The 12099-nt window shown below is 36.6% G+C and overlaps 1 protein-coding gene across 2 annotated transcripts in view; it reads left to right on the top strand.

The window, feature by feature from the left end:
* LOC110449225 (leucine zipper putative tumor suppressor 2 homolog) overlaps positions 1-10922 on the top strand; it is a 106786-nt gene extending 95864 nt beyond the window's left edge. For both annotated transcript variants that reach the window (XM_021495946.1, XM_021495947.1), the window contains exon 3: positions 9184-10922. In XM_021495946.1, coding sequence (XP_021351621.1) covers positions 9184-10587 — 1404 coding nt within the window. In that variant the 3' untranslated portion in view covers positions 10588-10922. The remainder of the gene's footprint in view (positions 1-9183) is intronic.
* The last annotated feature ends 1177 nt before the right edge of the window (positions 10923-12099 follow it).

Here is a 12099-nt window from a genome sequence, read left to right as displayed (position 1 = left end):
CGCAAAAATAAACATAAATAAAAACCTTGAAGAACACAGGGATTAAACTCAACAGCTATATGCTGACAGTCCTACATTTTAACATTGTTCTCTATCAAGGGTGTTTGAATGCACACTCTCAAGATATAAGACAAATACATGGATAAGGGAATTAAATATGAGTCAGGAAAAAATATTCTTGGGGTTTTATATTTTAATTCAAATGGAGAATACTCCATGTAAAAAAAAACTCAAATGTAAAACTCCTCTTGACAATTGTAGCTGATAGTGTGGGAACAATTTGCCATAATTTCAGGTTGAAACATTTGAACATTGATGTTCCGTCCTATCGTACCTATGTTGTTCTGTAGATAGACCCAGGCACGGTGGTCTAGTGGTAGGACGGCCATACTCGTGACCAAAGGATTGCAGGTTTGAGTCACGCCACGGCACTGTGTTGTATCTTTGAGCAAGATACTTTAGTCCGCTTGTTCCAGTCTACTCAGCTGTAAATGAGAATGTGGTTGGGCAGTGCTAGAATTGTTGAATGCTAGCTGTGAGCGCTGAAATGGCAGCACCGGCCCTAGGGAGTTGAGAAAGATATCGGCTGTATGCTCCCGAGGGAGTTGAGAAAGATATCTGCTGGTTACAAAGGCCCTATATAACCACGGATAATAATTTGTGAACCGCTTTGAGACAACCTATGAACTAGGTTGTGATAAAGCGGTATATAACAACCAAATTATTGTTATTATTATTACATCAATGGGCAGTCAAGTCCATTTACAGTAATTAGGTGTCTATAGGGATGGCTACCACATATACAAAATATGACAGTAATATCATATCTGTGTATACAGGTGTATTGTTAATGGCAAAGGTGTGTGGTGATTAACACAGTGGTCAGCAAGTGTCCATCTACAGCTAAAAAGTGTAGGTGCTTTAATAGCTACATAGATAACAGATGACATCACCGTGGTCAGTCTGTGTTTGTGTTTATGATTATATATATGCATGGCGATGACTGTACGTACTGACCACACGTGGCTAATACACTTCTGTTACACCTGTATGTGATGGTCAGTTTTCATTTGTCCTTATAAATTATGCAAGGCGATGACTGTACAGTGACCAGCACTAGTAATACACACGGAGGTTATACCTGTATATGATTACAGCCATACACTGTGTATGTATACAAGGTTACAGGTGGGCACAGCTGGATTCGTTAACAGTCACCGGGTTGTACATTAATTAAGATCTTCTTGCTCTACGAGTATTTCAAGGATTTTCTCACCTGAATTTGTATGGTACATGAGGATTTAATAGACTTCTCCCTGTAGAGGAAGCTGCAGGTAAATAATGACTGTTTCTACTCGTGACAAATCTCCTATATTCAGGTAGGATTTCAGACTTGGATACTTTAGTGGTTCCTTACCAGCATCAGATTATGTGTAAATAGTGCTTGTGTGTTTTTCACTGATAATTGTTTCAAAATAGTTCATCTGTTTTGGATGAAATTAATTCTCTTTCTTTTTCAGGACACAAATTTCATATATTTTAAGAATTCTTAGCAAATGATTTACGTATGCAATCGCGACAGCCTTGTCATACTGCCACCATTTTTGCAATGAACTATATATAGCTACCAGTGTTATAAGGATCGAGTGTTAGAAAGAGTTTGGGAGAATTCAGGTCATTGTCATCATCCCCAGCTGTATGATAGCAGGTTTATGAATATTAACATCAGTTACTTCATGCGGAAAGCTTGGAAGCAATATTCTTACCCTAGCTACTGGAATACACTTGGAAGTATATAACCAGTGAAAGCTGAGTTGTTGATCAGCAAATTATACGATGAGGTTTTTCACTTCCCCAGTGGAAACCAGGCCACTTTTTAACAAACTTCCATCAAGTCCTGTATAGCTTAATTAATGTTGTTATCTTGTACACAAGTAACTTAAGGTTCTTAAGTTGCCCAAAACATATAGTTGCAGAAAATAAGAAGATTGGTTAGTTTTTGAATGACTGCAGCATTTCTGTAGTAAATATGTATTATTTATATACCATATACCTATAGGTAACATATTAAAGCGTTTTATGGACTAGATAGTTGAAAGATCCATAAAACAGTCCTTACCTGCAGAGGTTTGATTTGATATCTGTCATATATCTGTCGGTGCCCTAACAAAGTGCTACACCTACTTGCCACAGAGTCAATAAAACCACCCAAATGTTAAGGATTTACCTGTAAACGTTTGGTTTTATAGCATCACTACTTTGTTTAGTACACTTTTGTAGATAAAATTCATACCAAAGTTTATTAGCATATTATTCTACCTGCAGCTACTATGGTTTAGGATCACAGGTGTAAGAAAGCTTTGTATACGCAGTGTGCTGATGTCACAAATTGGCGGCGTGACACCTTGTAGACAAACATTTATCTGACCAAGATTTCATGGACTGAGTTCTCTGAAGAGGATTCACCAGACTAAATCTTTTCACAGTTTTGTGGTTTTAGACATTTCTGTTAGAGTCATAAACTAGAAGGCTAAATGTATTTGAATATTTTCTGTACCATTTATGACCAAATGATTTGATCATGTGGTTTTGGTATAAGGATTAAGTTAACCTTGTGTAGATACAGAATGGCTAATGTGCTTCAGCGGCTTGAATGTTTGTATGGAATATGAAGAGGAGTGTATAATGGAGTGTGACTAATATACAGGTAGTTGACAGTGATGTATGCTGACCTGCTCTAGACTTGTGTTGACATATATTGTACAATGGTGTTTTAAGCTTGGCATCTCAGCAAGCGTGTATGACAGCAAAAAGGACTTTAGCCATCTTCATCATTGTATCAAGGAAGCAAAGACAGACTAACTTCTTGGATTTTTTTTTTATGCTGATATTTTGTGTATATATATGTATACATGGATAAAAAACAAACAGTGTGTAATATACTCTAATACACTGTATATCCATTTGTACACTGATATAACACCATCAGTAACATGCCTGGAACAGAAGACACAGTACTACTGTTACTACAAAAAATTCCTTGAGGTGTAAATTTCCCATTTGTGTGCGCATTGCATGATAGCTTGAGGAACCTGATGGAGACGATTCCCTACAGAATCGCGTGACACGTTACTGACATAGCAGAGTTGAAATGCTGAGGTGTTAGATGTAGAAACGTTGCTGTTTGGATGTTTATACGTCTGCCAAGTCTCTAAATGTTACACAGAGGAGAGGTAAAGATGTGGTCATTGATCTGAGCGTGTACACTGTTGTACGATATACAGTCTTAATGTTTATAGCTATTGATCGGGGAAAGCCTACGGACTAGGGAATGGTTGTAGGTATATATATCCTTCTCCCGTTCTCGTATACAATTTCTGCTATTTTCCTCAGAAATTTATCAAGATAACGTTTTGCTTGTCACTTCAAATGGAAAGTTTAATTCCATTTGCTAGGTGTATATATAGATACCAAGAACCCAGAAATTTGTGTTGTAATGGTGAAAAAGGATGTAGATCTTTTGGTTATCACATCTCATTCATTTCTTTACACGCCCCAAGCGTGTTTCATTTTTTCTAGTCGTTTGTTTTTGCTACTTATTTCTATTGAAAAAAAATATAACACTATATATGATTTTATGCGAAAGACTTTCCTCATTAATACTTCTTATCAATTGCATTTAGAGGTCAGATTTATTCATCAAAATCTTTCTTAATATATTAGGAACACACTAAAACTTCTTGAAACTTGAAGTTGAATGTGGGAGTGTAACAAGACTGGAGTTACAGGGATCTGCCCAAGTTGTTGTGTTCTGTAGCCCTTAATGTACACTGACACAATGCTTCCTGTTTAGAGCCCCTAACGGTGTGCTTTCTCTAGATCTGTTGATAACATATTGTTTGCAGTTGTTACCTCTTCCCATTATTTGCTGATTTTCGTATCTATCTTCTCTATTTAAACCCTTCCTCTATCTGAAAGTGCATGGGGCCGCAGACCACTCCACTGGGTCGTGGGTCCCAGGCTACGTGGGGCAGTTAATTACCAAGCACTGCCCCAAGGTCCAGGGCTTTCCTCCACCACCAAACGGGACATGTCCTTAAATCACCATGGCCCACTTGTATAAAACATCTCAACTCTTGAGATTTCCTCAAGTCTAAGATTTCCCATAGACAATACATTGCTTGAGATTTTCCTTAACTTTGAGATGTTTTATACAAGTGGGCCCACAGCTGTTTAATTATGTATAATAGGATGTAAAACACAAACAACCCAAACATATCTGTAAGGGCCGTTTTCTCTCTTGGTTCCTTTCATTTTGTCTCCATTAACTCATTCACCCCTACATATTTAAACTGGACTTGCCCAGTCTTTGATTTGGTAAGGTTCAAATGTGACTTTAAGGGTATGAATGGGTTAATATTAGTGGAAAAAAGAAATGAGGTCATGTTGAAGTGCTATGATTTCAAAGTAGGAGGTGTGCTGTAAGTGTATAGAGTCTGACAACTTGTCTAACTTGATGTCATCAATCATATTCAGGCTTGGCCACAGCTATAATGGAGGCCTCCTTTCACAGGAGCAAGCTAGTCAAAATGTATTTATAGAGATGATGTAAGTGTAAGTTATAAATGGTTTCTAAAACAATAAAAAGTGATGCTGCCATAGTAAGTGTTCTATGATGGAGACTCCTTAGCTGTATTTTCTGTATTTATAGAATGGACTCATATTGGTTGTCCATGAAAAAAGGTTTATATAACAAAATCAAAGGTATTCCTTCTCCTTCTTCAACGGTTTTGATGAATTGAGAAAAAAAAAATCCACAGTGCATGTATCATTTGATGTTTTCCATAATCACTGGTTGTTCAAATATATGGGGGAAAGTTTGATGAATAGGGCATATGATTGTAATGATAAATCTGTGAAGTGGTTGAGCTGTGATAACCAGCATTGCTAGGGGTCAGATACCATGTTAGTACCAGGGGATATAGCTGTATAAATAATGAAATTCACTGATAAGTCCCAGGTGTGTGTGAGGTAGATGACAATATATTCCTGGTTTACATTATATCTGACATGTTTGCTACAAACACTACCTGTATGTATATGATATATTTGGTGTAAGTCAATACAAGACTTATCTAGATGTATGCCTTATCAGGAAAGCTTTATGTCTCCTGGACAAATGTTGAAATAACTGACCACTGAAATCTTGTGGTTAACTGACTGACCAATCAAATCTAGTGATCAGAATTTGTGAAAATCCTGAGGCATTGTTGATTGATTGATATGAAACCTGTAGATGTTTATTATGGGATACCTAGAGTCCATTAACGGTCAGTTACAAAATTCTCAAATCAACATCTCCAGATATACCTGGATTATTAGATATACCTGCCACATACCTGCAATTCCTGCTGGCAAATCATGCTAACACAAACATGTAATTAACTTACAGACCTGAATGGCGACCTGTAGATCTACATACTTCAGCCAATTGATTGTAAAATGCACTAAGGAAATCCCTAGGGGGTTACAATAACACCCAGTATTTCTTTATTCCCATCCCTTCAGGTATGGCTATGCCCCGATTCAAGGGTCTAGTGTTCTCGTTTTGAGATGGAGGGTAGAAAACTTAAAGGATATAGGTAGGTATAGTGATTATACTACTTATAATCATAAAATAACTTTGTCTTTGATATTGGTAATGTGTGATTACTTCCCCTGCTGAGTGGGAAATGGACCTGAGGCAGTCACCAAGTGTTGTCAAAGATGGGCTAGTGTTACCTGTAAGATTTGTACCTGCTTGTTTTATTGTTTGACACCTGAATGTCTACATTTTTGTCTGGAAGTGGCAGTAAAATAGTTATAAAGGCCACATTGTTTATGGGTTTTGAACTTTTCTTCATTTATGTCAAGTAATGACAAAGTAATGAAGTAACAAATTGTTATTATCAAAATGTTCATATATCTCAAATACTGTATACTATTTATCTAAAAGTTGTTTTTTGGCCCCCTGGCAGTTTATTTCTGTATTTATAATTGGCTGTAAGAGTAAAACTCATTAAATTGCCTTACCATGATTCCAGCAAAATGCTGGCATTATAAAGGATTCCTCATGAGAAAAAACATGTGCAACTTTTATTTAAACCACCAACAGTGAAACTTCATGTCTGAGGAACCAAGTATTTTGTAGATTAAATTGATTCAGGTCAGAGGGATGTTTGTATGTTAGGGTAAAAGTACAAGAAGATCGAGGAACTGTCGATTTGGAATGTTGATGCACATAATTACAGCCTATCCTGTTACAGGGGAGAAATTTCCATTTCCTTTGAACATTGATCTGTTTACTCTTGTACTGTAATTCATTCAATTTAATTTAACTAAATCAGAACGTACACATGTAAGTCCACAGTGTGATGGTATGTTGTCTCGCACCCACACTTTTCATCTTCCCAACTTCTCCGAACAATTCTTGCTTCCTTTGTCCTATAAAGGAACAGATTTGATTGGACACCTAGTACCCGTTTTGATGACATTGATGTTAGCCTCTCATAGTATGTTGTGCTAATTAGTGAGGTGCGATCCCACTTCCTCCCCCCACCTTGAAAAAAAAATGGTAATTAGTGAAATTATGTCTCACAGAAGCTCTGTATTGTAAAAGTTGTCATATAAGACAGATATTGCGGATCATTAAGTGTAAAATCTATCATAATTGATTATCAATGCTTTGGATCATATAAAAGTTGGCAATTTTCATATTACCTGTGCTACCGTTGGTAAGAGTAGACATCAAAGAAAAAAACTAAATCAATAAGTTGTATGAAAAATTCACCGGTATCTACCTGGCAACCAAGTTTTGTATGTGTCAGCCTATTCTTCAGGTGTAAAAAATACATCAAATAAATACATTAATCGGAAGCTTTCAGTAAAGAACAGGCTGTCTTGTGCCCTACTTTTACAAAGTCGTTTTTAAAGTCCAAATCAGGTTTTGAATGGTTCTATATACTTTGTACTTGAAACTTTATTTAAATTTGGAGATAAAGTGAGGAAGACTGCCATTAAGCCTATATCATCTGTCGTCAGACATGAAAGTGTGCAATGTAATCTCTAACTACACGTCAGTGACAGGTGATCTGGAATAATTGTCGCATCACAGACGGAACATTTATCTACGCAGATTTAGTGCTAGATAGCGGAAAAGGGTGTGCGATGCTTTAAATATCAGTGCTGATAATGGAAGGGTGTAATTGTTTCACATTTGTCAGGCAAAGGTCGACGGAGTCGGGTAGTGTCTGTCCCTTCACAGTCGGCCAGCTCACTGTTATCATTACAGGGTAGAACGTACCCCGATTTACAGCCACACGACTCGCCAGCTGTCACTGACATTCTCTCACTCAGATCTTGTCTCATCCTTCTGGGGTATATTTTACCTGTAGAAGGACATATATATCTTCAGTATTACAGTTTTATTTGTTTGCCTTCATTTGGCAAAAAAGTGAATTGTTTTTACCTATACCTGGTTAAAGGATACACACGTGTGTTGAGTACCTAGCATAGAAAGCTAATTCCTAATGTTTTTACCAGGATAAAGTGAATCCTCACACCCAGTGGACAATCAGTTGTACTTTAACAAATATTTAATGTACTACAGGTATAGTTTTACACCTGGATGTAGTGAGAGTTACCTGTACACATGACATATGTCAATAGATTTGGATGTACCTAGGAGGGAGTTGTTTGTCACACCTGGTCAGTTAAACCTGTCTGTAAACTGTAACAGTGCTACCAATGTAGATACTAGTAGGTAAAGTGATGTACCTGATGATTCTACCTGTCCTGCAGATTTTGTAACAGTTTCACCTGTACAGGAACACCTGGATATTTGTTAACTGTGCTAAGATTTTCAAACGGATTATGTCAGATCTAGTTTAAACAAAACATCATGAAGCCTAATATGGTAAGTGCTGTGTGCTGATGTCACAGTTACCAGATTATATATATACCTGATGTCAGCTTGTGACGACATGCTGACCTATTTACATAAACTGTTAATAAAATAAGTGCAGTTTCTTAGAACATTAAAACAATAATGTTTAAAATAAATCAACTTTTGTCGACGTGATCTCGATGATCAACAAATATTTTCAACAAAACTCTTAACCCGCATTACTGAGGAGTTAAAATGTACAGTGTGCCCTATTTATCTACCGTGAGTGGTGCCTATCTGGTTATATTTTCGATAGATGTATGACATCATACCATCTTTATTCATAGGAGAAACAAAATATCCAATTCAAGATCATCGATTACACTGAATATCCATTCTAGTACGATTATTATCAAGTAGAATTGATTGAAGTTTTTAGGGTAAAATAATAATAGAAGGTCACTTGTTGGATATCTCTATTCTATACACAGATATATAGATACCTTTGAATTGGAAGAGTTAAAATGAGTAAAAGTTACGGAAGAAATGTTTTTTTATTTATGATAACTTATTACATGTTTTCTTGAAAAACGAAACATGTGATTGTGTAATATTGCATGTAAATTGTTTATATATTTTCAGTAGTTTCATTGTTCATAAAAGTTTTTTTCAGTAGAGGATATGATTCATGATATAAATAAATCTGATTAATATCTCTCTTGAGTTACCTATGTGGTTCTGGGAAATTGTACACTTCTTAATTATCGCTCCTACACTACAGTGTCCATTTTAGTACCAGAGAACTTCGTGTTTGTTTCACTTCCAAAATTAACCCCAGCCAAATGTCAGATTCAGACAGCATGCTAAATGTGTCTCTAATTATGAAGAGTTCTGATAAGGTAGCATCTGGAAGTGTTTTTTGTTTGATATCCTGATTTCTCGCTAACTAAGCTCCGACACATCAACACAAACCATTGCCAGAAATCAGTAGAAGGTTTAAACACCTGACTGTCTATACATACTAGCAGGGACAGTATATACGTCCCTGATACTAGACACTCATGTACACCGTACATGATGCAGGACTTTCGTACAGAAATTGTAAGTAAATAAGTTTTAAAGATGAAATTTGAATCAAACTAATTGATCTCAAATGTACATTTAGGAGTTGTTAATAGTAAAATTCTGATAAGTTGTTACCAATCGTCATTGTTTGAACAGAGATTCTTATTGTTTTTTCCCTCTTTTTCTCGTTACAGTCACCAGCCCGTGGAATTATCAAGCCAATCGCCTTCAAGCCTGTTGTTGTGAACCATAATTACGTCAATACTCGCCGAATGGTGGACAACAGGAAGTATTCTCTTCAGGATGATGGGTACGGGTCGCAGGATTATCCAATGACCAATCAGCGGAATGCTGCTAACATGTCGCATGGGTCGCTTCACACCGAGAGTGACCGATCAGCCAGCTTCTCAAGTGATGGTCATAGCAAACAGTTCAGTCCGGATCGGCCAGAGTCCATCCGCTCATTTCAGATGGACAGTGACCATTCGACAAGCTTTTCAAGTGATGGACAAAGTCAGAAACAGTATACACCAGAACGGTCCGAGTCCATACCGTCATCAAATATGAGTCGTGTTTCTGTAAATCGTTTGGAAGGCTACGTACAGACACCTTCTCCAAGTGATAGTGGGGTAGGAGAATTAGAGGCCATGCTGAAGGAAAAGGATGCCGAAATTAATACATTACGAGATGTAATGGAGAAAAACGAGAAAGCCATATTTCAAGTTTATGAGGAAAAGAAAAAATCTTGGTCTCATGATATGAAACAAGTCAAAGATGAATATGATCAAAAACTAAAAACACAGCAAAGAAAGTCGTACAAAACAGAGCAGGTTCTGTCACTGCAGGTTTACAAGTTACAGCAGGAAAAGAAAACCATGAAAGAGGAATGTGATCGAATCAAAGCCGAAAAGGAAGAGCTGAAGGCAAAAGTACAGTCATATTCACAGGAAACTGAGAGACTTCAATTAGAAATCGCAAACATTTCATCACATAATAAATCAATTTCGGATGAAAGTGTAGGTGACTTACACCTTACGATGGACAGCCTGAACGACAGTCTTGCGCTTAAAACTGAGGAGGTTGTTCAACTACGCAAAGAGTTGGAGGACAAGCAACAGGAACTCTCGGAAAAGGATGAGGAAATCGGCGAAAAATTTAGAGAAATTGTTGCAAGAACTGATGAGGTTCAGTCTTTAAAAGAAAATTTGCGAAGAGTTTCGATAGAATCTTCAATGGAAACTGATATGTCTTGTGTTTGTGACAAAGATTTAAAATCCAGAGGCAAGTCTCCTAACTCTAACTGTGATAGACTTGTGTCTCCTGGGACCTCCATCTTGGCCGGAGAAGGTCTAAATGAGGAGGTTCTGCGACTTCAGGAGGAACTTGATGTCCATCAGGATACCCTTGTCAAAGAAAGGGAACAATGGGCAGATGAAAAGAACAAAGTGATTCGCTACCAAAAACAACTTCAGTTAAATTACGTACAAATGTTTCGTAAAAATAAACTTCTTGAAGCAGAAGTGGAACAACTGACCCTGGAACTGGAGAGTAGAGACATAAAACTCATGTCGATCAATGGAGAGGAGTCTGTGTGCTAGGGGTCGTCGTTAAGTGCAATAAGGATTATGGTGCTAACCTGTACTTATTACCAAAACAGTTTTTGGAAATCCTCATCAGATTTATTATATGTGCAAGAATTCCGAGTGATTTGAAACAAGATACCTGTGAACTTACATAGCAAGTACATGTATATGTATACAAAAATAAAATATATATATACTTGTATATGGGTATCAGAACTGAGGTTCAAATTTCTTCAGAATTAGATACAGTTTTAATAACGACTGATTACAAAGTGGAACTTGTTCATGTGTAGTTGAAAACTCTATGAGGAAGAGATTACTTCTTAAATTTCATAATGAGTTTAGCATAACAGCATCATGACGAATATGCAACAGAACCTTTTTTCATAATCAGTGAACTGATTGCTGTTTTTCACTGCCATGTAAGGATTTGACCTCTAGATTTCTATTCCAAGGTTCGGCTCATGAGCTATAACATACTTATATTAGCGAAATTCTGTTTAAGTACTGAAATATAAGGTTGAGGTTGCCATATATGGTCACAATTAAATGAGCTAATTAGCATATTCTGCTAGATAACTAGTACAGATATGAAACATATCTTGATTTTTTTTTCTGCTAAAATAAAATCCTTGCTAAAGTAAGTATATGTTAAATTGTTTAGGGATTATATCATCTTTTTGTGCCAAATTTTTCATGGAATTCTTCATTCCTCATTTACTGAAACCAGATATAATTTTCTCCAGAGAATGTCATAAAATGTGTATTCTCCAGGTTTATATTACTCACTATCGTATTAATATATCATGATCATATTTTCCAAAGATCTTGACATTGGCAGATTTTACAAGTTACAATTTCCCTTTCAGGTCACTTAAAAGTACATACCGTGTAGTCTGACTATCCTCAGGCCCTTTCTGCCTGACTATAGGTATATTTTGTCACAAGATAAATGCTTACCCAGACATTTATCTGTCAAAAATGTCTTTTGTTTGGTTGAAATAGCCAGAGGTTACACTCTGGTTAAACTAATGAGGTACCAAAGAAACATTGAGAGTCTATATGATAAGAGATTATGAAAACTGTCCAGAAGGAGAGTAAGAGGAATGATTAAAACCTTGGTAATTAATTTCCTAAAACTGAAACCGGCTATAATTGGGTCCTGTTCCTCCTACATATACACTAATAAAGGGTGAAAGTGCCTGACTTCTAACTCTGTAGTAGAATTTCCATAGCCTCCATTACTGGTACTACATGAGTGCCTACATTCACGAAACCGTTAGAATGCTCAAATCTGGATTCCGTGCTCAAACTATTTTTTTTGTAACTCACTTAAATCATGTGACACAATCAAAATGTCAATTGTAAACATCTGAATTGGATATTGCCTGACAGTTCGCCAACATTTTGCCATATCGCTGATAGAATGGGAATATAACTGGAAAAAGAAATTTGGCTTGAGCACAAAATCTGTGTTTGAGCATGAGAATGGTTTCATTGATATGAAAATCTGTGGTGTACCGCTAG

This window comes from Mizuhopecten yessoensis, unplaced genomic scaffold (genome assembly GCF_002113885.1).
Source record: "Mizuhopecten yessoensis strain PY_sf001 unplaced genomic scaffold, ASM211388v2 scaffold4535, whole genome shotgun sequence".
In the NCBI taxonomy this organism is placed as follows: Eukaryota; Metazoa; Mollusca; class Bivalvia; order Pectinida; family Pectinidae; genus Mizuhopecten; species Mizuhopecten yessoensis.
This window is presented reverse-complemented; position numbering and strand designations above follow the sequence as displayed.